This window comes from Balaenoptera physalus, assembly GCF_965194825.1.
Source record: "Balaenoptera physalus genome assembly, chromosome: 13".
Classification (NCBI taxonomy): Eukaryota; Metazoa; Chordata; class Mammalia; order Artiodactyla; family Balaenopteridae; genus Balaenoptera; species Balaenoptera physalus.
This window is the reverse complement of record NC_138892.1, coordinates 91,337,041-91,359,599: the sequence shown is the minus strand read 5'-3', so window position 1 is coordinate 91,359,599 and position 22,559 is coordinate 91,337,041. Positions and strand designations below refer to the sequence as shown.

The 22,559-nt window shown below is 36.1% G+C and overlaps 1 protein-coding gene and 1 long non-coding RNA gene across 2 annotated transcripts in view; one reads left to right on the top strand and one right to left on the bottom strand.

Annotated features, from left to right (window-relative positions):
- Nucleotides 1–21,294, top strand: part of PDE3A (phosphodiesterase 3A) — a 310,755-nt gene extending 289,461 nt beyond the window's left edge. Inside the window, exons 11-16 of the mRNA XM_082421065.1 lie at nt 3,949–4,062; nt 4,199–4,398; nt 6,222–6,425; nt 7,122–7,277; nt 8,385–8,634; nt 13,685–21,294. Of these exons, the coding sequence (XP_082277191.1) occupies nt 3,949–4,062; nt 4,199–4,398; nt 6,222–6,425; nt 7,122–7,277; nt 8,385–8,634; nt 13,685–13,926 (1,166 nt within the window). The 3' untranslated portion in view covers nt 13,927–21,294. The remainder of the gene's footprint in view (nt 1–3,948; nt 4,063–4,198; nt 4,399–6,221; nt 6,426–7,121; nt 7,278–8,384; nt 8,635–13,684) is intronic.
- LOC309641247 overlaps nt 8,492–22,559 on the bottom strand; it is a 214,818-nt gene continuing 200,750 nt past the window's right edge. Inside the window, exon 3 of the long non-coding RNA XR_014252577.1 lies at nt 8,492–8,611. This is a non-coding gene — a long non-coding RNA (uncharacterized lncRNA). The remainder of the gene's footprint in view (nt 8,612–22,559) is intronic.

The window sequence follows — 22,559 nt, the reverse complement described above, 5'->3', positions numbered from 1 at the left end:
ACCCAGAACCCTTACTAAAATTTGAAAAATCTATTAATAGATTTTAAATGAGATAGATTAGATAGATAGATAGATAGATAGATAATTTCATGGAGCAGCAGGGGGTAAAATTATAAATATAGACAACTCACTGATAGAAATGTGATACCAAAAATATATTTGTTCAAAAAAGATTAGGATAAATTATAGTTTATATTCAATCGCACAGAGAGAAAATAATGTTTGATATCGTTTGTAATCCCTTTCAGTTGGGCATTTTTGGCTAGTAAAGGTGATAAATTGTTAGGTCATATTCATTCATGGATTCAAAGTTACTCTTAAGAGAGCATTTTCTATTTACAAAGACTTTCATCTCTAAAATATATTCTTCCTAGCACCTCTCATTCTCATTAGTCAAGTTTGAGAAGTGGAGATAATGCTTCAGAAATACCTACGATCATGTACTATTTATTTATTTTTTTTGAATTTTTACATTTTATTTTTTTTTATACAGCAGGTTCTTATTAGTTATCCACTTTATACATATTAGTGTATATATGTCAATCCCAATCTCCCAATTCATCCCACCACCATGTACTATTTAATGGCAGCCATGAGAATAGTCTCACTCAACTTAGTTTAGTTCAGTTCGATTAAGCTATATGTGATGTGCCCACCAGTTTTAAAGCTAGATACTGAGTTGACGTGGAACAAGCTAGAAGGGCAGAACTATCACAGTGTTAGCTACATTCCAAAGAAAAAAAATATTTCAAGTCTCATTTCTGTTCTTTAGTATTAATACTTTCCCTCACCCTTTGGTGAATAGGAGCATAGAGAATTTTCAATGGAAAATCTATAAATTTAGGTCTAAAAAATCTATAAGTTTTACATACAACCCCAGCCTTCCATACCAGCTCACTTCAACCCGCTGCTTGAGGTATAAGGAAAAACTGAGAAAACAAGTGTATCAAGACAGCAGAGGGGGATGGGCAGGCTCTGGGAAAGAATAGGGCGGGCGATGTGTTAGTGCATGCACGTGTGTTTATGTGTTGTCAAAAAGGCAGGGAAGGTTGCCTGGTGGGTGAGAGAATTATTAAGGGATTTGTCCAAAATGCAGAGATGAAGGAAGAGGATGAGAATAATAATGATAAAATAAGAAGAGCTCTGATATCATTCCTTAGCCCTGTCAGTTGCCTTCCAGGGCCAGAAAAAGAAGAGCATTCTGAGCATATTCGTATGTCCTACAGAAACTTGTCAATCCCCTGTGTTGACCTAGCTAGCATCTTTCCTGGGTGTCTTTGCTCCCGAGCTGGTCCCCAGAGAATTAACGGCAAGAGCAACAGTGATACCAGCACTTGACATAGTATTTGCCCATAGTACGTGCGAAGTAAATATTTGTTTAACAAACATGTTAATGACTACTTAAAGGCAGATGGTTTTTCCATCCTGCTTAAGTGATAGTGACAACATAATTCTTTTAGAGCTATACCTGCCAAACTATATCTCTATCTATCTATCTATAAATATACGTATGTATTTAAATGGAGTTAGGCTTCGTTAGCTATTGTTTTATTTAGTACTTTTGAACCTATACTCAAAAGTAAAAGGAGGAATTTTTCTTTCCTGTATACTGTCTTTACCTAGTTTTTTAATCAAGATTATACTAATCTCTAAAAAACAAAAAATGTATAAAGAAAAAAAGTTTTTAAAGATGATACTAACTTATAAAATTCGTTTGGCCGCTTTCTTCTTTGTACATTTTCAGCACTAAATCATTTCGATTGTTCATTGAAAGTTTATAAAACTTACCTATCAAACCTTCTGGACCTGGACCTTGGGGTGAGGAACAGGGCAGGAAGCAGGATAACTCAAGAGCAACAAGTTCACCTGTACGTGATGTTGTCTATTTCTCACCCCAAAGAGGCTCGGCCAGCACCCTGATACTGACACCCACCCACGCTTGTAATACTGGGCACAAGCGCAGGTTTCCCTGACTTGCAATGGTAATGGTAATTACATCCACACAGTAATCTTCCCAGCTTGCCACAAGGGAAAAGAACTTAACCCAGAAGCTCCCTCCCAACATAGCCCCAGACACTCTCTGACCAGGCTGCATATTCTTCCTCTACTACCAGGTCATCACTGCCTTCTCCCTCCCCCAGGGCTTAGCACAGTTTTTATTTTAGCTCTTCAATTCTATTCTTACAAACCCAGCATTGATTTTGAAAGAAAACAGGTCATCTGTGCTAATCTGTCATCTTGTTTTAAGAGCAATCATGTATTTTATGTGAATGATACTTACATCAATCGCAAGCTTACTATATACCAGCCACTTTAAAATAGGTTCCCTTCTGTAATTCTCACAACTGGACTACGAAATAGGCACTACTATTGTCTCCCTACATTTAAGATAAGGAAATGAGACTTAAAGTTTTAAGTCACTCCCTCAGTAACACAGGTAATAAATGTCAGAGCAAAGATCTGTCGTAAATCGAGAAACTTCTACCGTGATCAACTTCGTACATGGCACAGGTATAGACATAAAATGTAATCGTCTTAAATCACTTGAGATAGTCCATATACAGAAATAGAGACTCCAATTTGAATAAAATTGTTCTTTGGAAACTAGGTAATATCCGTATTCACCTCTGGCAATGACTGTGAACAGGTTTTGCTGTTGACCCCTTGGGAGCCTAGGAGGTCTGCTTCTCAAAGCTCTTCTGAAGACATCCTCTAAAGACCTCACAGCCCCTCAATGAGTTCCTGGAGTGTTCACCCAAGATTTAGCTTAAAGACTGACTCCTAATAGTTGCCACAAATGTAGGAACATAGGCATCATATTCCTACGTTCTCCTGTGTGCCACCAACACCACAGATGTCATAGTTTCTTCATTCTTCCCCGACCAGGGAACAGGTGTTTCTCTCAAATTCCCACCATCGTTCTGCTTGTTCTCTTCTGTTTTTGCTTCTCATCTGTTGAGTATTATTCAGAGATGTAATCTATTACATTAGAGAAGGAAATTGTATCATGGTTCGTCATTAGGAATAAAATGTGTAAAGATAGCATATTTAGGATAAAGCATACCAATCAATGAAGTATTTTGAAAGGCCAGAGAAACAAGAGAAAAACATGGGAAAATTGCACAGAGAAAGAAGGTGAGCCAAGAGCACAGTGGGCCTTTGGTCATGGTTCCCTAGAAGCTGGACTGCACATGTAGAAACAGGAACCCCTTCCCATGGTAATGACATTATAACTAGGAGATTTGGTTCCCCCTTAGCTTTTACTCTTCGGAATGGCTCAACTCCCTACGCTATTATACAAAGAGGTTTTAATTTTTTCTCTTTAGGTATTTCCTAGAACTATATTCCCAAGTTAGAATTTCTAGATCAGAGAACATTATCGGTTTTGATTTTGCTTTTGCTTTGTGGATTTAGTATACATATAAAAGACGTGTTATTCAATTTATTACAGTGTTTTACATTTGATACAGAAGAAAAATACTATGTTCAGTTCACAAATTATATTTGGATGCTATTTATCAGAGATGAAATACTGGGTGGTATAGACCATTGGTCTGATCTAGGTTAAGTATATCATGGGTCTTTTATTCCAGTCCTCTGTGTAGTTTTACACAGGAACATGGGAATAAGAACAAGCGTAAACATCACAGTGGATTCAGAGAGTGAGTTTCCTACATACGTTAGGTTTCTGGTGGACTCTAGACAGATTTTTTTCATTTCAGACATCTGCATGTGTAATGAATGTTATTTCTGGATGTTTTTCTTGTTACTCTGGATGTTACCGAGGAATGGAAGAGTAATCACAGAGTATTTGTCCTAGAATATTTGGCTGTCTTTCACTGGGGTATTAAAATGAGAGGACTAAACTCTTTATCCAGTAGGTGGCACTCTTGGTCCTCGGACCCCAGCGTTCACAGATGAATGACTGTTCCTTTGCATTGGTTACAGACCATAACAGAATCCATGCCACCGATGTCTTACACGCTGTTTGGTATCTTACGACACAACCTATTCCCGGCCTCTCAACTGTGATTAATGATCACGGATCAGCAAGCGATTCAGGTACGTATGAAGTCCCTCTGTGCTCCCTTGTAAATTATGGGAACAGAAGAGTGGTTTTTTAAAAAGGAAATCAGGACAAATGATATCAGTTTAATACTTTCTTAAAAGTTCTATTATCTTCATTGTCTCTTCTCAGATTCTGACAGTGGGTTTACACATGGACATATGGGATATGTATTCTCAAAAATGTGTAGTGTGCCAGATGATAAATACGGATGTTTGTCTGGAAATATCCCTGCCTTGGAGTTGATGGCCTTGTATGTGGCTGCAGCCATGCATGATTTTGATCACCCAGGAAGGACTAATGCTTTCCTGGTTGCAACTAGTGCCCCTCAGGTAAATCTTTCAATTTTGATCAGGGGAAATAATTCAATTTTGAGATTTCTCTGAAGAAAATTAATTTTATAAATTTGACTTTCACTTTAGCTCATATTCACTTGGTGCCTGTTTATATTTAGCCCTGAGATAAAATCCTTAGAGACCATGCTCATTTTGAAAAGATATCATGGTTTGTTCTAAGTCATCAATGGTGCATATGCAACTTTATCACCCATGGGGATCCCTTCTCAATTTTCTTAGGAAGAAAAACCGCTTGAATTCATGTTAATGAACTTCCCCAACAAAGAAAATCTGACCTATACAAAAGTTTCTTTCTGAAAAGATTAGAGAACCAAATCTTTCTTGGTTCTCTAATTTAAGAATTAAAGGTTTCTTTGGATATAAATTTAAGACTATTAAGAATGTAAGGCTCCTTTGGATATAAATCCAATTCCTTTGAGATATATTCATTATAACAATTACTATTCTTATGGCATTTTTATTGGTTAGGAAGAATTAAAAATCAATTTATTTCATTCACTTAAGGGAAATTTTTTACCTGAACATAGTACTCCAAAAACAGTAACTTTAAAGAAGTTCATCTTGGCATGTACTTAAATTTAAGTCCAATATTAATCACTAAGTATTTAGGCATCTCCATCTATATAATTAAACTTAATAAGCTTCTCCTTGATTTAATCAGCTGGACCCATGTTACTAAAGATCCCAAGATCTTGTTTTTCTTTCTAGAGGATCTAGAGGCCAATCTGGTCCAGTACTCTTTTTTTTTTTTGTCACGTTTGCTTTTTGTCTTTTTCCCTATTCTCATCCATTTCCACACCCTCTCTTATAGACTAGTCTAGAATTTTCTTCCAATCTGTATACAATACAAATATCCTGATTTTTTTTTCTCACTGCTTACTTTAATTTCTTTCACTGTGCCGTTCATACACCAGAGTATATTTTCCCTAAAGGTAAGCAAATCCTTTTGCCAACACCATATGCCATTCAATTTTCCTACACATGCATGCATTTTCACTTGCCTCACTTGGTATCTCACGACACAACCTATTCCCAGCCTCTCAACTGTGATTAATGATTACGGATCAGCAAGCAATGATAAATTTTTATTAATATTCATAAAATATCAATTTCCATGTCCTTGGTCTTTCTTTTCTGTCCTTATACCCTTTTCCCTCTCCATCGTCAATCTACCACACTAGTCTCCAAGCATTTTTTAGGCAACTTCCTTTTCCTTTGCAGCTTCCCTCAGCATTATTTATTAGAGAATTTCAAACAAGTAGATATTTACTATATACTTTCAATTAGTAGACAGGGGGTGATATTTCCTATGGCTGATTGTGGGGTAAGAATCTTTTGAATTATGGGCTTCTCAGGGATTCCATTCCTCTGTATTAGTTATACGTATTTAACTAAAAGGAAGTCACTCTTATTCTAGATGTGGGAAGTAACTGAGTTACTTCTTAGGAATAGTAGTATATTTGCATATTTTAATGGTCAAATTCCTGCGCCCTGCAAAATAATAATCTGATAAAAGCTAACTCTAAGCCCTTCAATTGCAAGAATTTGAAATAAAGTTTCAAGGAAATGAAATAACGTTTCAAGGAAATGAACTTTATCTTACAAAAAAGGAAATTTAACCAAGAAAAGTAAACAGTCAATGTACAGCAATAAGTGATTCTTAATAACTAGCTGTCACAGGATTACATTCCTGTGTTCCATGATAAAAGCGGATTCCAAAAGCTTTGCATATTCTCATTTATTTTTGTTTTTGTTTTTTAATTTAAGAAGTTGAACTCTTCACTCTCGTCTTTGCCTAGGCGGTGCTCTATAATGATCGTTCAGTTTTGGAGAATCATCATGCAGCTGCTGCGTGGAATCTTTTCATGTCCCGGCCGGAATATAACTTCTTAGTTAACCTTGACCATGTGGAATTTAAGCATTTCCGTTTCCTTGTCATTGAAGCAATTTTGGCCACTGACCTGAAGAAACACTTTGACTTCGTAGCCAAATTTAATGCCAAGGTAACTAGATTTGTACCAGTCTTCATTTTCTGACCACATTGAAAGAAGTCATGGAATCAAAGTGTTGAACAAAACTCATTGCTGTCACCTCATATATGTCAAATGTGAAAATGAGAGGCAATGAAATGTTTAACCAGAAGTGGATATTTAGGCATTGGTCCCAACCTGGAAACCTGATATGTTGAGGTGCTGTCTGTATAGATTATACTTTGCACTGCAGAGAAATAATAGAATTCTAACTATCAATCATTGTGTTTTTGTTTGATTTAATTTGCTCTCATCTCTGTGGAATGCTAACAGAAATTACCTGGCAGTAGTAAAGGTCAAAAACCTGAAGCAGAATTTCATACATCAAACAAACATAAATGCCCAAATGTTAACTCAAAATTTCTTATTATTTGTAGCCACATTATTTTAATAGTAATTTAAAACCTATGTTAATATTAAATAGCATTTCTTTTCAATTCCATCATTAATAATTATCCATCATTTGTTATTTTACTTTTTTTGGTGAGCTATTTTACTATTAATTTATGCAAGCCAATAACATTATTTGAAACAGCTGAGATGTTTCTCATTACTTGGCATTCTAATCTCCACATGGTAGGAAGACAATCAATATTCTGTTGTTTATTCTCCTGTTCAACTTTTGCTTTCATTGAGTCAGAACCCATTTTAACTTTGTCCCTCAAACAGGTGAATGATGAAGCTGGAATAGATTGGACCAATGAAAATGATCGTCTACTGGTTTGTCAAATGTGTATAAAGTTGGCTGATATCAATGGGCCAGCTAAATTTAAAGAGCTCCATCTTCAGTGGACAGAGGGTATTGTCAATGAATTTTATGAACAGGTAACTAACTTAACTATTTCTCTTAATCCATATTGAGGCTGCTTATAAATTCCCTAAAGCTTCCAAAAGCTGTAAAAGCATGATCAGTCTATTTCATATTCATGCTACCATCAGAAAAGGCACTGGCCAATTTTAATCAGAGGATTAAAAAATGACAAAAATTGGACTGAACTGTAAAGCATAAAAACTCTAAGTTATTTGCAAGTATTAAGTAATAAATCGCCTTTCCCTGGACATTTTTAAAGAAAGATTAGAAAGAACTTTTTTGAGCATTATAGATAGGACTTATATATACAATAAATGTTTGTGCTTTCTAGAAAATAATATATTGCCTTTCCTTGGAATAAATTCATAATCAATCCTGAAATATTGAATATAGAAAAAAATGTAAAGGAAAGAGAAAATCCAGTTATAATAATTCCACTACATAGGCATAACCATTGTCGATATTTTGGTATAATTCCTTCATTAATGTTGCCAGGTAACTTCTGGTTTACAATCTGATATTTTTTTTCCAGAAATGAATCAGTTCAAAGTAAACACTTATACAGTAGTACTGTTAAACATAGATAAATAAGAATATCAGAAACTATATAATCACAGAAGACATAATTCAACCCAAAGCTGCGTTAAGGTAGCAACTTTAATTAATTGAGGAATAAATTACTTTAAAATTTCTGGCAGCCAAGGCAAAAGAAAAAGGAAAACATGATAGATTATCTATTTGTTGGATATTTATATCCAGCATTGCCTTTTAAGATGCATTTATATTCTAACTTATACTCTAATATAAGGAACAATGACTAGTGATAAGAAAGGTCATCTACTTAGACATTAAACCATTTCTTGTATTTCCCCTTGATCAAAAACCAAACCCTCAAGATTACCGAAGTGGTAAATGGCAACAAAGCAGTCCGATAGGAATCTTAGTAATGTGGGGGAAATCTCTTACCAGTCCAGGAAAGAAAAAGAGTTCACACATATGCCTGGGTTCTTGCATATTTGCAAATTTTAGATGCCAAGGGAATGGTGACTTTATTTGTATTTTACACTTTCCTTGTCGTTTGCCTTTCTAGTTAACTGTTCCTGCTACATTCCTATTTCTAGGGTGATGAAGAGGCCAGCCTCGGGTTACCAATAAGCCCTTTCATGGACCGTTCTGCTCCTCAGTTGGCCAACCTCCAGGAATCCTTCATCTCGCACATCGTGGGTCCTCTCTGCAACTCCTATGATTCAGCAGGACTGATGCCAGGGAAATGGGTGGAAGACAGTGATGAGTCAGGAGACACCGATGACCCAGAGGAGGAGGAGGAAGCACCAAACGAAGAGGAAACCTGTAAAAATAGTGAATCTCCAAGTAAGTTATAGAATCTCTCTCGAATGTGCTTCTCCTAGGATTGTTTTCTTACTTAGGTTCACAATAAATTTGATGCTCCTCGTGAATTTCATAGCTGAGTCCAAATATCACCTGTGCAGTGATTATGGCTACTCCCCCTTCCCCAATATCATGATAATGGGAATTACAGACTGTGGAATCTATTATAATACCATGTTCATAAAGAGGTATGTTCTCTGTTATGAAGTAAGACAATTAAGTAATCAAAGCCTATTTTTCAGAGTATCTGAATGATTTAGGAATCTCAGGTACTATCTAGACCAGCCATAGGCTTTTCCTGGCTTGCTTCGGGGGAGGTGCTAAAGTGGTAAGAGGTAGTAGTCACTCATTCATTCATCAAATATTTATTAAGCACCTACTCTGTGCCAGGCATTCTTCTAGGTTCTAAAGACAGAGCCATGAACAAATCAGACAAAAAAAAAAAAGAATCGATCAATCCTTGCCCTTTTAGACTTATATTCCAGTGGGGTCAGCAGACAGACAAATCAGTAAATCTGTAATATGTTAGGTACTGATAAATGCTAGAGTTTAAAAATAAAAATGAAAAATAAGGATATGAAATATTGTACAGAAGGATTAAAATCTTAGATAAGATAGCCACAGATGGTCTAAATAAGAGATTTTTTTTTTTAAACCTGAAAGAAGCAAGGGAAGGAGGGATCCCTGGAAATAGATGTGGACAAAGCATTTCAAGGAGAGGGGAAAGCAAACCGTGTAAAGGTCCTGACGTGGACACTGGCTGCGTGTTCAAGGAGCATCGGGAGAGCTGGGAGGCTGAAGCAGAGGAAGGGGGTGGGGAGCGGGGACCGAGATGATGGAGGGTTAGAAGGTAGGGCTCTGCAGGTCACAGTATGGAGGCTGGCTTTCACTCTGAGTAAGATGGGAAGCCATCATCAGAGGTTTTGAGCAGAAGACTTAGTTGATTCAACTTATGTTTTAACTGGATTGCTTCAGCTGCTGCATTGAGAATATTCTCGAGTTTGGGGTGAGAGCAAGGGTGTAAGCAGGGCAGTGTGTTAAGAGGCTGTTGAAATTATCCAAGTGAGAGATGACTGTGGCTTTGGACCAGGGTAGTGGCAATAGTGACAGTGAGAAGTGGTCACATCTCGTCATTGATTTGGAGTGCATCATGTAGCCGTTCTAATCTGTTCAACTTAAGTGTCTATAAAATCAAGATTATTTTTCTTCACGTCTTGAGATATTCTCCACTGTTTCTCCTGCCATAGGGAGGAGGCCCTAATAGCATAATTAGGAAAACCAATAACCCTTACAGTGATATTGCACAAATACTGTTCCTATGTTCATGGGAGTATAGTATGTGGTTTCTATCTACCTTCATAAAGGAAGTTCAGTCTTAATATTGATATTTTTCAAGGCCCTTACCAAAAATATTAGCCATGAAAGACATTATGATCATTTTTTCCTTTTTTTTTTTTTAGCACAGTCAGGGAAATGCATGACTTAGTTCATTTGGCCATCTAGGTAAAGAGATATTCTAACTTGTGTATTAACCTATTTTGCCCTCATATAAATGCCCTGTCGTAAGCTCACATAAGCAGATAAAGAACTCATTATTAACCATAGACTGGTGAGACGGGGCAAGTTTGGCTTTAGGTCAGACTTTTGCTTAAGGTCTAACCCATATATTAACTTTTATACAGAATGGGAGGAAAATCAAAAGTTGTTTTCCTTCAATATTCTATTATCAAAGTAATTTTATTTTATTCCTCTGATGCTTATCAAAAGATGTCTATTAAAAATTTTGTGCTGATCTTGGCATTCAGAGGTAGGAGCCAAGACAGGATTCATGGATTATTTATTCATTTTCTCATTTAATAAACATGCATGATGAATTTTATATTTTTACTTTTTTTTCATTCAAAGAGCCAGGTAATTTGCTGTCTGACTAAGGACTGGACAGTTCTTCCACTGAATGTTATTGGAAAGTGTGGTCAGCTTAGCCTCTGGAAAAGCTTTGTTCCTGTGGGCCCTACTTGATTGCTATTTGAACTCAAATACATTGAAGCAACACATACATAATCTAGGCATCAAGAATTGAAGAACCTAGGTTAGGAGATTTAACAGGCTCAACTCGTCAGCATTGGCTTTAGCAGCAAATACAACAAACAACCAAATATTCGATTTGTCTCTGTTCTGTAGGGTTGGGTGGCCATACTGACTCTGAGATTCTGATGTGTTACTCTACTGACCTTCCCATTTTTAATCAAGCTCACTAAAGCAGGAATGAGAATTCTGTGGATTCTGTTTACTAATGGCTTCTAAAAGTCAACTGGTCACCTTTATGTTAAAATTTAAAACATCATCAACAATGATTTGATAACCATAGCTTTTGAAAAATTATATTTGAACTATCCCTTTATAGCCAAGAAAATGATAAATATTGGGCAGTGTTAGTATCTAGTAAAAATTGGCCACATGGAATAATAGAATTCTAGAAATGGAAGGGGAATCAGTGATCATCCAGTTCAGCTGCCTCATTTTACAAAAGTCAAAACTGAGGCTCAGAAGTTTGACAACCCAAGGTGTAGATGGATTCTGCAGAACCAGAAAGGAAACCCAGGTCTCCTCGTTTTAACTCCATTGTTATTGACTCTTAGTAATTTTAATTTCAGGATTCATATTGACTGAGATGGTTAACTTGATTTAACCAGAAACTTAGATTTCAGAAAAAATGTAAATTAAATATGCACTGATAATTTCAGCAATTTGCAAAACTCGGAGATCTCTCAGGAAACACAGAATAAAATATTTCAATATGGTATCCTGGGTAAAGAAGGCTTTTTTCCCCACCTCATAATTAAATTTGAAAGATTCCTACAGCAAACTAAGAGGTTTCTAATGAAGTACTAAGCTGCATTTAGAGTTTGAGCAATGAAAGGATCTTTGTTCTCATTTCAAAAGGTTCCAGTGCTGAACAATTTGGCTTTCAATACAGGCATGTTTTAGACCACCTGCAGACTAATCTACGCAAATTTATTTGGTACAAACTTTCTTCTACGTCACCTTATTCAGTTTAATTCCAGAGAGGTTTATTGCTAATGTTTAGCAGCATTAATAAGAGAACAGCTGCTCTCATGGGGGCTGCCCTGAAAGGAAAAAGAGAAAAGTTGAGCTTTTGTTAGCTTCTTCCCCGTGAATGCAGTACCCTGAATGTGTATAACTTTTGGATGGAATAATCACTTTGAGCAGTAGAGCATGTGCTATGACTGAGTCAAGTCCATCCTTCACCCAGTGATCATCTGTAACTCTCCTGACTCAAAGGATTAGGTTAAAAAGTATATTAACATGTGAAGATTTCTCAATTGAACTTAACTACAATAAAAACAATGTAGAAATAGACAAGGAGATAGCTTTGATAGAAAAGTCATTTTAAAGGTTTGCTCTTAAAAATTGAATGGATTAATATATTTTATTGATTTCTATAGAAAGAATTCAGATTTTTTTTTCAATTTTATTTTATGTATATATTGCCCTTGTTAAGAATCTTATAATTGAAGAAATTGGTGTTATTCTCCAGGGCCCCATGGCTTCTGCCTGTACACATGCCCCTCACATACCTAGAATGCTGCCAGCCCCTTCTTTACCCAGTATATTTAATTCTCATAATTTACATCTCAGCTCAAGTGTCATGTCCTTTGGGAAAAGTCTTATCTACTCCCTCACAGGTTGAATACCTGATGTTGCCATACTTTGATGTGTCAGAGAGAAATTGCACTGCATACTTGTTAACAATGGTAAGGAAGACTTTCTTCAAGACTATTGCAATAGGAGAGAGACATTGGACTCAACTCCAATGAAAACAAAGGCAGGAGAGTTTTTACACATTGGGATGAGCTAAGGAAAAAGTACTGAGGACCTTAAAGGGGAGTTGGTCAATGTGATTAGGCCATTTTTGTTTGCTAATTGGTGCTTATTGAAGTTAGGCTCCTTCCTACCCACGGAGATCGGTGATAGGGACCCTATCTATCTTTCTTAATAATTGCATTTCAAAGGGCTGGCTCCCAGGTCCTTGAGAAGGATGATGTTTCCTGGGTTGTCAAACTGGCTAGAGGCTGGGAGAAGATTTATCTACATTACCAAGGGGCAGAGAAAGAATTTGCAATTACAAGTTTTAGATCAGGGTCATAGAGTCTGGAAGAAACCTATCTAAAGTTTAGTGACGATGAGGGGAACATCATGTTCAACATACGCCTCAAGTCTGCTCATCTAATGTGCCCTTTCTCAGTACATCTTGCCACTCAGCTATTCACATCAGAAAGCTCAGGGTTGTCTTTGATTCCTCCCTTCTTTTTTCCTTACATGTAATCAGTTGCCAAGTCCTGTTGATGATACCTCACAAATGTATCTCACATTTATCTACTCATCTTCGTCTCCATTGTCCCATCCTAGTCCAAAGCACCATCATCATGCCGCATCCTCGCAGCTAAGTCATTTCCCTCTCTTTCTGCCACCTTTTAAAGACTTTGTACAACTCAGTGTAATTGTCCTTACTTGTTCACTCTCTATTTTCCCACTAGAGTCAAAGCTCCCTGCTAGAGGAGTTTGAAATGAATTTTTTAGTCCACAGGAAACAGAACAGTACTATCAAAACTGTCTTTTTTAAAAAAATCAATATTGTAGACTTTTGTGAGTTGAATTGGTTGACAAAGCAGAGGAACACGTAACAAGGAATTATTCCAATAATCTAGGTGGAAAATCTTGAGAGTCTGAATGGAGTGAGAGTAATAACTCCAAGACACAAACAAAAACCTTGTATTGGAAGTTACGTTACCAAATATTACATACCGTTCACAGTACGTCTCAATGATATGTTAGTGGTTCATGCCATCTTCCTCTTATTTCCCCACTCTCAAAAATGATTATTACAATATACACATCAAGTGATTGATAGATATATGTATCCATTTGGTACTTGACCCTTATGAATAAGGGGAAAAAACTGTCATGTACTCAACACACAAATAAGTAGTCTAATTTGGTGTTTTCTCAGGAAAGAAAACTTTCAAAAGGAGAAAAGTCTACTGCCAAATAACTCAGCACCTTCTGCAGAACCACAAGATGTGGAAGAAAGTCATTGAGGAGGAACAGCGGTTGGTGGGCACAGGGGATCAGTCCCTGGACCAGTCCCCCCAGCAGCGTCCCTCAGAACAGATCCAGGCCATCAAGGAAGAAGATGAAGAAAAGGGGAAGCCGAGAGGAGAGGAGACCCCAACCCCAAAGCCAAACCAGTGACAATGGATAGAATGAGCTATGTTTCCAAACAGAGTGACTTGTCACAGACTCTTTTCAAGCCAGCACAACACTTAGACACAACACTGTAGAAATATGAGAAGATGGGCAAACGGCTATGGCATTTTGGGATTCTTTGCATTTTATGTGTTTATTTTTACAGTGAGGTACATGGTTTAAAAAACTCTCACTCAGAGAAGCTTTCACAGTATAACAACAACACCAGCTTCTAAGGATTTTCTTAAAGGAAGAAGTATATATGTGTGTGTGTATATAAGCTCTCACATAGATCCATGTAAAACATATTCACAGACACACACGCAGACACACCGAAAAGCCAGGATTCCTGGCTCCACGATTTAGTAACATTCATGTTAAGATATATAGTGGTCACTGTGATATAATAAATCATAAAGGAAAAACTAAAGGAAAACAAATCCCAAAGGAGATGGTGCAGCTTTAGCCGGGAAGCAGTGTAGCAAATGTAGGTTACGACTAAGAAGCTTTTGCTCTTAGTACTGAGGGATGAAAGTTCCAGAGCATTGTTTGAATTCTTATACATCCTGCCAACATTGTGTGTGTGTGTGTGTGTGTGTGTGTGTATGAGAGACAGAGAGAGAGATGGAAAGGATGCTCATGTGTATGTACATTTGTGTGTATGTAAAGAGAGATTTTTGTGGTTTTAGTTGGTCATAGCATTGCTGCAGCAGACGACTCAGCACATGTGAACAAACAGGATGAAGTTCGCTCTGGAGAGTCTTTAAGAGGCAGCCATCCCAAACGCCTGCCTCTACTTGGCTTCAGTAAAAGTCCCTCTGCAGAAGGAGGGGATTGGCAGGCTGGGGGACAGGGCCACGGGCCTGTGCATCCCTTCAAGGCTCTCTGTCACCAGCCTTAAACCGGGAAGACAGGCATTTTCCAGTCTAGTCGCTGAATGAATGTATAGGAGCTGTTTGTCTGTATGTCTGTCTGTCACTCACCTAAAATCAAATCACCATGGAAGGGGATGACATTCTTTAAACAGAAACACCTCAGAAGGAGCTGAAGTCAGGTCTTTTCATCAGGTTACAGTTCTAAAAGGTTGCCAGAGAAGGCCTGGGAAATGGCTCTTAACGGGGATCGCCCATGTCTTAATTTGCTGCAAAATGTGCAGTAGAAAAAGAAAAAAAAAAAAAGGAAGGTAAACAGAAACCCACTCTGGGATAGACAGTGAGAGGTGAAGGGGAACATTTCAACCTAGGGTTTGGTGTCTATTGACATAGTGAAAGCCTGATTCTTGGCAACTGGTGAAGATTGGCTTTTGAGTGGCAAAGGTTGCACGGACAACCCTGTTGTACTGTTGCATGCACGGTGTGATGGAGCGGCTTCTAGCTGTAATCTGGCCCGTTGTCATGTTTCTTTTGGCAGGGAAGACTCGAGGGATTTGGGGAGACTGGGCCTATCATTGACAGTCTTTTTTTTTTTTTTTTTTTTGGTTTGTTTGTTTATCTACACTTGTTTATGCTGTGAGCCAAACCTCTATTTAAAAAGTTGATACTCACTTTCAATATTTTATTTCATATTATTATATTTGTCATGAATAGTTATCTTGATGTAAATATAAAGATTTGTTTTTGTTTCTGTAGATAGTCAACTCTTTTTTTTTTTTTTTAAAGGGAAAAGGGAAACATTTTTATAAAGGTCTATTTTAATCACCATTTTTATACATTGTAGCTCTCTCCAAGCCCAGTAAGAGATGGATGGTTCACCTGCATGGAGGTCTGTGAACACCCACTCATCTACCTGTTCTAATTTAAATGATAATCTGCTACAGTTATTTTATGCCAATTAAATGAGGATGGTGCAAAGAATGTTTTTTCACTAGCAACTCTGGCTAACTTTTGGGTAACTTCTGGATCCACATCTACCAAGCGAAAGACTTTCTTAAACAATGAGGAATGTTTATAATTGGTGTCCCTTTCTTCCCAACACTTTTTGCTTCTAACATTTCCTTTGATACTTTGATATCCTGGCCCATCATCTAAACAACCTTAGCTTCAAGTAAATCTTGCTCGTGATTTCTACTTTACTTTTTATTTCCTCTCAAATCATAGAAGAGTGTTAACATTAAAAATGCCTTCATTTCTCATAAATGGATATCCTTCCCTTCCAAAGCAATGATTATACAATAATCCATGGCATTTTTTAAATAAGGCAAAGATAATACAATCCAAAATAAACATAGTTTCAAGGCAAATTTCCCAAAAAGTAGGAAAATATGAAAAGGATCAAATAGATGCAGATTCTACCTATTTAGGTAGAATTATTTAATGAGAATAATTTTTTTTTTTGAGTTAACATCAGGTCTTCATTATTTAGGACTTACTGAGTTGTTTTCCATTTTTTTTTAGTATTGCCTGTGTGTCTCTATGTTTGCAAAACTTACTGTGAGTCAAATACATTTCCCCAGTGAATTTATTTTCCTTCCATGGTAAATAACAGAAGGGGGGGAAAAAAAGCATTTATACTCACATACCTCTTGTATCTAATTACTTAATAGAACTAATCTTTCCCCCTGCTCCAAATGCCATATGTCTCTAAAATATAAGTCCAGAAAAAATCTAGGTATGGAGCAAGTTAAATGGCGACAGAGTAGTTATACATTCATAACCGTATACTGGTGGCTTCCTCAACGCTCCATGACCCCAAGTAGGGGCCCGCCTGGCTGCCAGAGTAGAGGTCTAAGCACACTACCTGGTTTTTGTTTTGTTCTGTTTTCAAGTACATGAAATAATCATGGCCAAAGCAGTAAGAACCTCTTCATTCCAGAATTGTGCTCACCAGTCTAGGCAGATTAATCATGTTTTTTCTTCAAAGAAAGATAAATTGCCAGTGTATTAAAGCTAAAGTCAGTTCAAGAAAAGGAATGGCGATTCTTCAAGTGCTTGACTTTCATACACACCCAGTACATCCCACAGGATGCCGAGGGACATGAAAAGATATTTTCTGCTAGTGATGGGCTCCCGCGTCCTTGGTGACAGCAATATTACTGTGTTCACTTCCAACTCCGGAGCTTGCTTCCTGTGGTGCCAGTGTATTTGTTGCAATTTACTACATTTTTTTATGAGCCTAATTATAGGTGCCATTAGATAAACTCAGGTCTTTCAAATGAAGGAATGTCTAGCCCATTTAGGGAAAAGAATTGTATGGACAGGCGTGAAACTAATGGTAGGAAAAGTTGGAATTTGGTGGCCTTGATGCTAGTGGTTGCTTTCTGTTAAGGAAAAGACCAGGTATACTAAGAATGTCATCGATGTCATTTCCAGCATGCTGATAGAATGTCTTTCTGGTTATCGATCTAAGCCAACCTTGAGAATATTGTTTCCTTGGTGAAAACACCACTTTAGCATATTTTAAAACTGTAAGTTATTTTTGTCATTTATATAAGACCTGGTTTTGCTCGTAGTCAAAGATGAAGACAGTAGCTCTGTACAGGGATTTCTCTACATCGGTCTTCATCTGAGAAGTGAAGGAATTTCCTCATATTATGTTTAAGAAAATATCCACTTTCTAAACACAGAACACGAAATTATGTCTGTTCCGTTTTGATGGAATTCCAGAACAAATCCTAACCATTGCAATCTCAGTAAAACTAAAGACAATGGATGGTATGTCAAGCGGACTTCATATTACAGGTATAATACGTATTGCAATTTCCTCACACCCCTGCCTCTCTTGATTTGCAATGTCCTGATGTCCCCTGTCACTTTCCCAGAGGACTTTCTTTGAAGGTAAAAGCTGTGCAAAAGGCATGAGACTCAGGCCTATTTTTTGTTTAAATGATGGAAAAACATAAATTATTTTCTAAGTAATAAAGATATGAAAATTATCATTGTAAATAAAGTCTAAAGTTTGAAACGACTGCTTTACAAAAGTGAACTATTTGTGTGATGAACAACTCTTAACTAATGAGAAGTAAAGAATCAAAATATCATTTCTATTCTGCTTTAGGAGGTATTTTTGGTGCTTCCATATCAGCATGGGGATCTCCACTGTCCCTGTCATTTAGTTTTTCTAAAATAATAGTGAAAACCACAGTAAGGGTCTTACTGTCCTTCTCTTCCATCCTAAGTCTGATTCCCACTTAATACTTTTCCTGGTTTATATGCAATTTTGGAAATAAACTGCCTTTTCAAACAGGCAGAGGCTCCAGTAAAACAGAGTTCTGTAAACTTTCATAATCTACAGTAAATCAAATTCTCCATATAATTATCAGCTAATGGGTGTGGAAAAAATCAACAAATTTTCAATTGCTAATAGCTCAACTCCAGGTATTCGAGCACTAAAATATCTATATACTCTGGAACCAAACTGAGTTCCTTTCATTTGCCCTCTCTCCTATCAAGCAGCAAAATACTTTATAACCAGCTCTAAGTCATTCATTTCTCTTGTGATTTCTCTATGAAGTAAAACTATGACCTTGCTGATACTGTCTGTCAGTCCATTTTTCTAATCTGTCCAACAAAATGGAACTTTAAGATTAGGAGACCAATTCACCATTTTAGGTGAAGAGCGTCCCAGAATTAAACTATGCTTAGCAATTCTAATCAGAGGGAAATGTACCAGTTTTAGGTACTATGATCTTTACGTTCACACTACAAAATCATTCTAATAGCAGGTTAACAAGAGTGACAAAAAATAATTGATCATTTTGTTGCTAAATATGTTTGAAGATACAAAACTGAAGATTAAGCCATTATTTAGTTGGTGGAACCCAATATCCGGATTCAAAAATACTGATCTGGTATAGATTGTTTTAGTACAGGTAAGACTATAAACTATATGGAATGGTGTATAGATGGAAAACAAAACTGGCTTTTGACATGTGCTTAAGGCTCTTATGAATCCAAATTCCCCATCTAAAGGCAGCTAGTTTTTCTCCATATCATACTTTTAAGGTTGATTACATTGACAGGCATTGGTATCATGGATTTCTGCTTCCTTGAGGAGTTGTGGAGCAAAGAAGAAAAGGCAAGCCTGCTTCTTATTGATAAGAAATACTGAACATGTTCATGTTCAGACAGATTTCCTCATTGTTTTACATCAAGAAGTGATTCTTTAATCATGCAAAAAATTCAAACAAAAATGCTTCAAAAAGAATAATATTAAATCATCATATGTAAGTACTACCAAGAATATTAAATTTGATTATTTGAAGCAAAGCTGTTAAAATTTTTTAATCAATTGAAACCCACAAAATGATGTTTCGTGGTATAGAGATGCTAAACATTTTGATATAATCAGAACTATTATGTAACAGAAAACTGGAAAAAGTTATATTTAATTATCTAATTCTCTGCATGCCTCAGGGAGGAAAATATTTTATGAAGAGTCCAATAGTACATGAAATAAAAATAAATTTAGTCCCCATAATTTAATTAGATTTAGGGTATAAATTATAGTCTGAATTATCCCAAGAAAGAGGAATGACAAATCCAGCGATTTGTCATGGTTTAGGTTGTTTTAAGATAAATGGTTTACTAATGAAGATTATATTTTACTAAATTCTAACACAGTTAGGAACCCAAATACTCACCTTCATTACTAAGAAAAATTAAATCTTATTAATCTTGACTTTCACAAAGGAAGCACTGACCGATCAATAAACCCCATGCACTACATTCGTCTGCCAAGACTGATCAAATGGTAGGTTGGAATTTGAAATTCACAAATAGAAAAGTAATTTAAAAAATGTTTTTAAAGCTTAAATGCTTTAAATTTTCTGTGTCAGTAGAAATACCCATCTCAAGTGAAACAGACACTATAGCAGGGAATTCTTTCCTCTTTAAAACAAAACAAAAAGAAAACAAAGTCAAACTTACAGGAGAAAAGTATGACTTATCTCCAATTTTCCTTCTCTAACTCAAAATTAGTAAAGGAAAAATCATCACAAATTCTCTTCTGCTGTAATAAGGAGAAAGATGCCTTTCACCTCAAGTTTTAACTCACCACACCTAGTTTCATTGTGCAGCCCATGGTACTAAAAAGCAAAAAAAAAAAAAAAAAAAAGAAAAGAAAAAAAGCAGAGCTGTGGATTGGGAGTGAACACTACATAAAACTTAAAGGATCATCCCAGGACACCTCTTCATCTTTTCTGTGGCAAACCAATTTAGTTCTCAGTTACTCTGGAGTAAAGGGACTTAATGGATCCATATTCAATCTTGACTTCCTTTATTACAATCAGCACTTACACATTTTGGAATGTGAATTATCCCCTAGCGCTTGGAAACTGCTGCTTGAATACTTTTTGTAGGGAAGGATTTTTTTTTTTATTCTAGTAATTTTACTTTCTATATACTAGCAAATTATTCAGGTGGTTTAATGTGAAATTAAACGTAATTGTTTAAAGATGTTTTCTTTGTGTATATCAGCTGTTGGTTGATAGAATTTCCCTCACTTTTCTTTTAAAAATTAACTGATTATTTTTATGACTCAAAAACCCATATTATACCAGATATTTCATTTTAGCTATGTATAAGCATAATCCAGTACTATAGTATTGCTATCTTTAAATAACAACCCTGACATATCTATATATCACCTGTCAGTGTGTTTCAATGGCTTGACTTTAAGTATAAATTTGTTCATTAGTTTTAAAAAAAAAAATCACTATTTAATACTCTGTAAAACATGTGCATAGGATTTTTGCCATATTATATTTGCTTAAATGGTGGGGTTTTTTTCCATTTGTGAATATCAGTTCATTTCCTAATACATTCTCACAGAAGAACGCATACCATTTTTGTTTCAACAAGAACAGTTTGTTAGTTGACAGGCACTGGAAATAAATATCACTGAATCCAACTACCCCTTGATTTTCTTCCTACAGATTTTTTATCATACGAATCACAAAATGAAAATTGGTGCTTTTATAGATATTCTGAAACTCTCAATGCAAAATAATGAAAACGAGACTCTCCCTGGCTTTCTATAATAATATTAGGATATGCAACTGAAAGAACTTTAATTTGAATTCAGAGTGTTTGAGGTTTTGGCTGGTTTGGTTAATTTGATTTGGTTTTTGGTGTTAAAATGTGTTCTGATTCCTGATGGGGCAGTTGTTCTGATCAGTCATTACCTCCTCCTGACAAAAACTTTCATTGGAAAGTTCAAATTAGCATGTCCCAAATATTTGTCTCTGTATTATTTGTAAACCAGAGAGTACTGGATTAATTTAGTATTCCTATAAAGCAATATTTTCAAATAACTGCCAACCAAAGTAACAGCGTAAGGGATGTCATTTGTACATGGTAATTTTTAACAATGTAATTCTCATCACTCTCAACAAACCTGAATATGTTTGTTAATAACTTTCCGAATTTATCAACTTTTTGGACTTTAAGTGATCATTTCGCAGTTGAAATAAATCTTGTCCTCTCACCTGTATCTTGCACTTAATATATGTAGCAATACTTTGTATCATCCTATCACAAGTATTTGTTGTGACTCAGTTAGTGGCTGATAAATGTTTTGTATAAAGTAGAATCTGTACAGAAAAAGTATTAGATAAATTGTATTTATTTTTATTATTTTTTAGCTTAGACAATATAATGATGCTCCTTTTCAGCCAGAATTACTGGAAGTGCCTCTTGGTTTTATATACATATATATATATATATATATACACATATATATATATAAATGTTATAGTAAATATATACTCAAAGTTATTAGAATTGTGTCACAGATGATCAACGTGGATGTTACAATGTGAAGACAATGTATAATATAAATATAATTCTGTGGTATCATGTTTGATGTAGTCATTTGTACAACCCAAGTCCTCCATCCACTTTGGAAGGCATCCTTTCTTCTCATATCCAAATGCAGTAGCCTGTACCCAGCCTACACTGTAATGACACATCCATTGGCCCTCCTACAATTTCCAAGGACTCCTGGATACTTCTTTCCCATGGTCACATCCCTCTCCCTATCTCTGATGAATTCTTAGCTGCATTAATCTTCATCTAACTTTCTGCAGCTAAGCTGTGCCCTTTCTCTAATAGAATAGTTAGCACCAAAACCAAGATAACCAGATTTCTAATAGTCAGCTTCAGGGTCCTGTGAAATACACAGTGCTGCCATTTATACTATGAATGCTACAATTTATCCTATCAAGATTGTCTATGAATGCCCAATATACAGGATATTTGGTTGTACAGACTCAGAATTGTTTTTGGTCTGCATATATAAAAAGCTTTACAAAATTTTGAATGGTTTGAAAACACTCAAATACAGTTCTCTGAAACAAACAAAAGCAAAATGCAGTTTCTACCCAAAGTTCCCAAGGAGTCAATTCTTCAATCTACACACATTGATTTCCCGATTACCTATGAAAAAAATTCTAATGTCTAAGCCTGTTATATTCAAAGTTCCCTTCACTCTGGCTTCAAACCATGTCCCCATCAAAGGAACCAGCCATTAATCATTTATATTTCTATATCTTAGGCAAATCAAATTAGTAGGGGATTTTCACACTCTGTATAAATACATTTTCTTTCTCCCTTTTTGCGTACACAAATTCTTCCAACTACACGCAGCACAACAGGGCAAGATTGACTATGTCTTTTTGAGTTCTGGATTCTATCCCTCTCCCA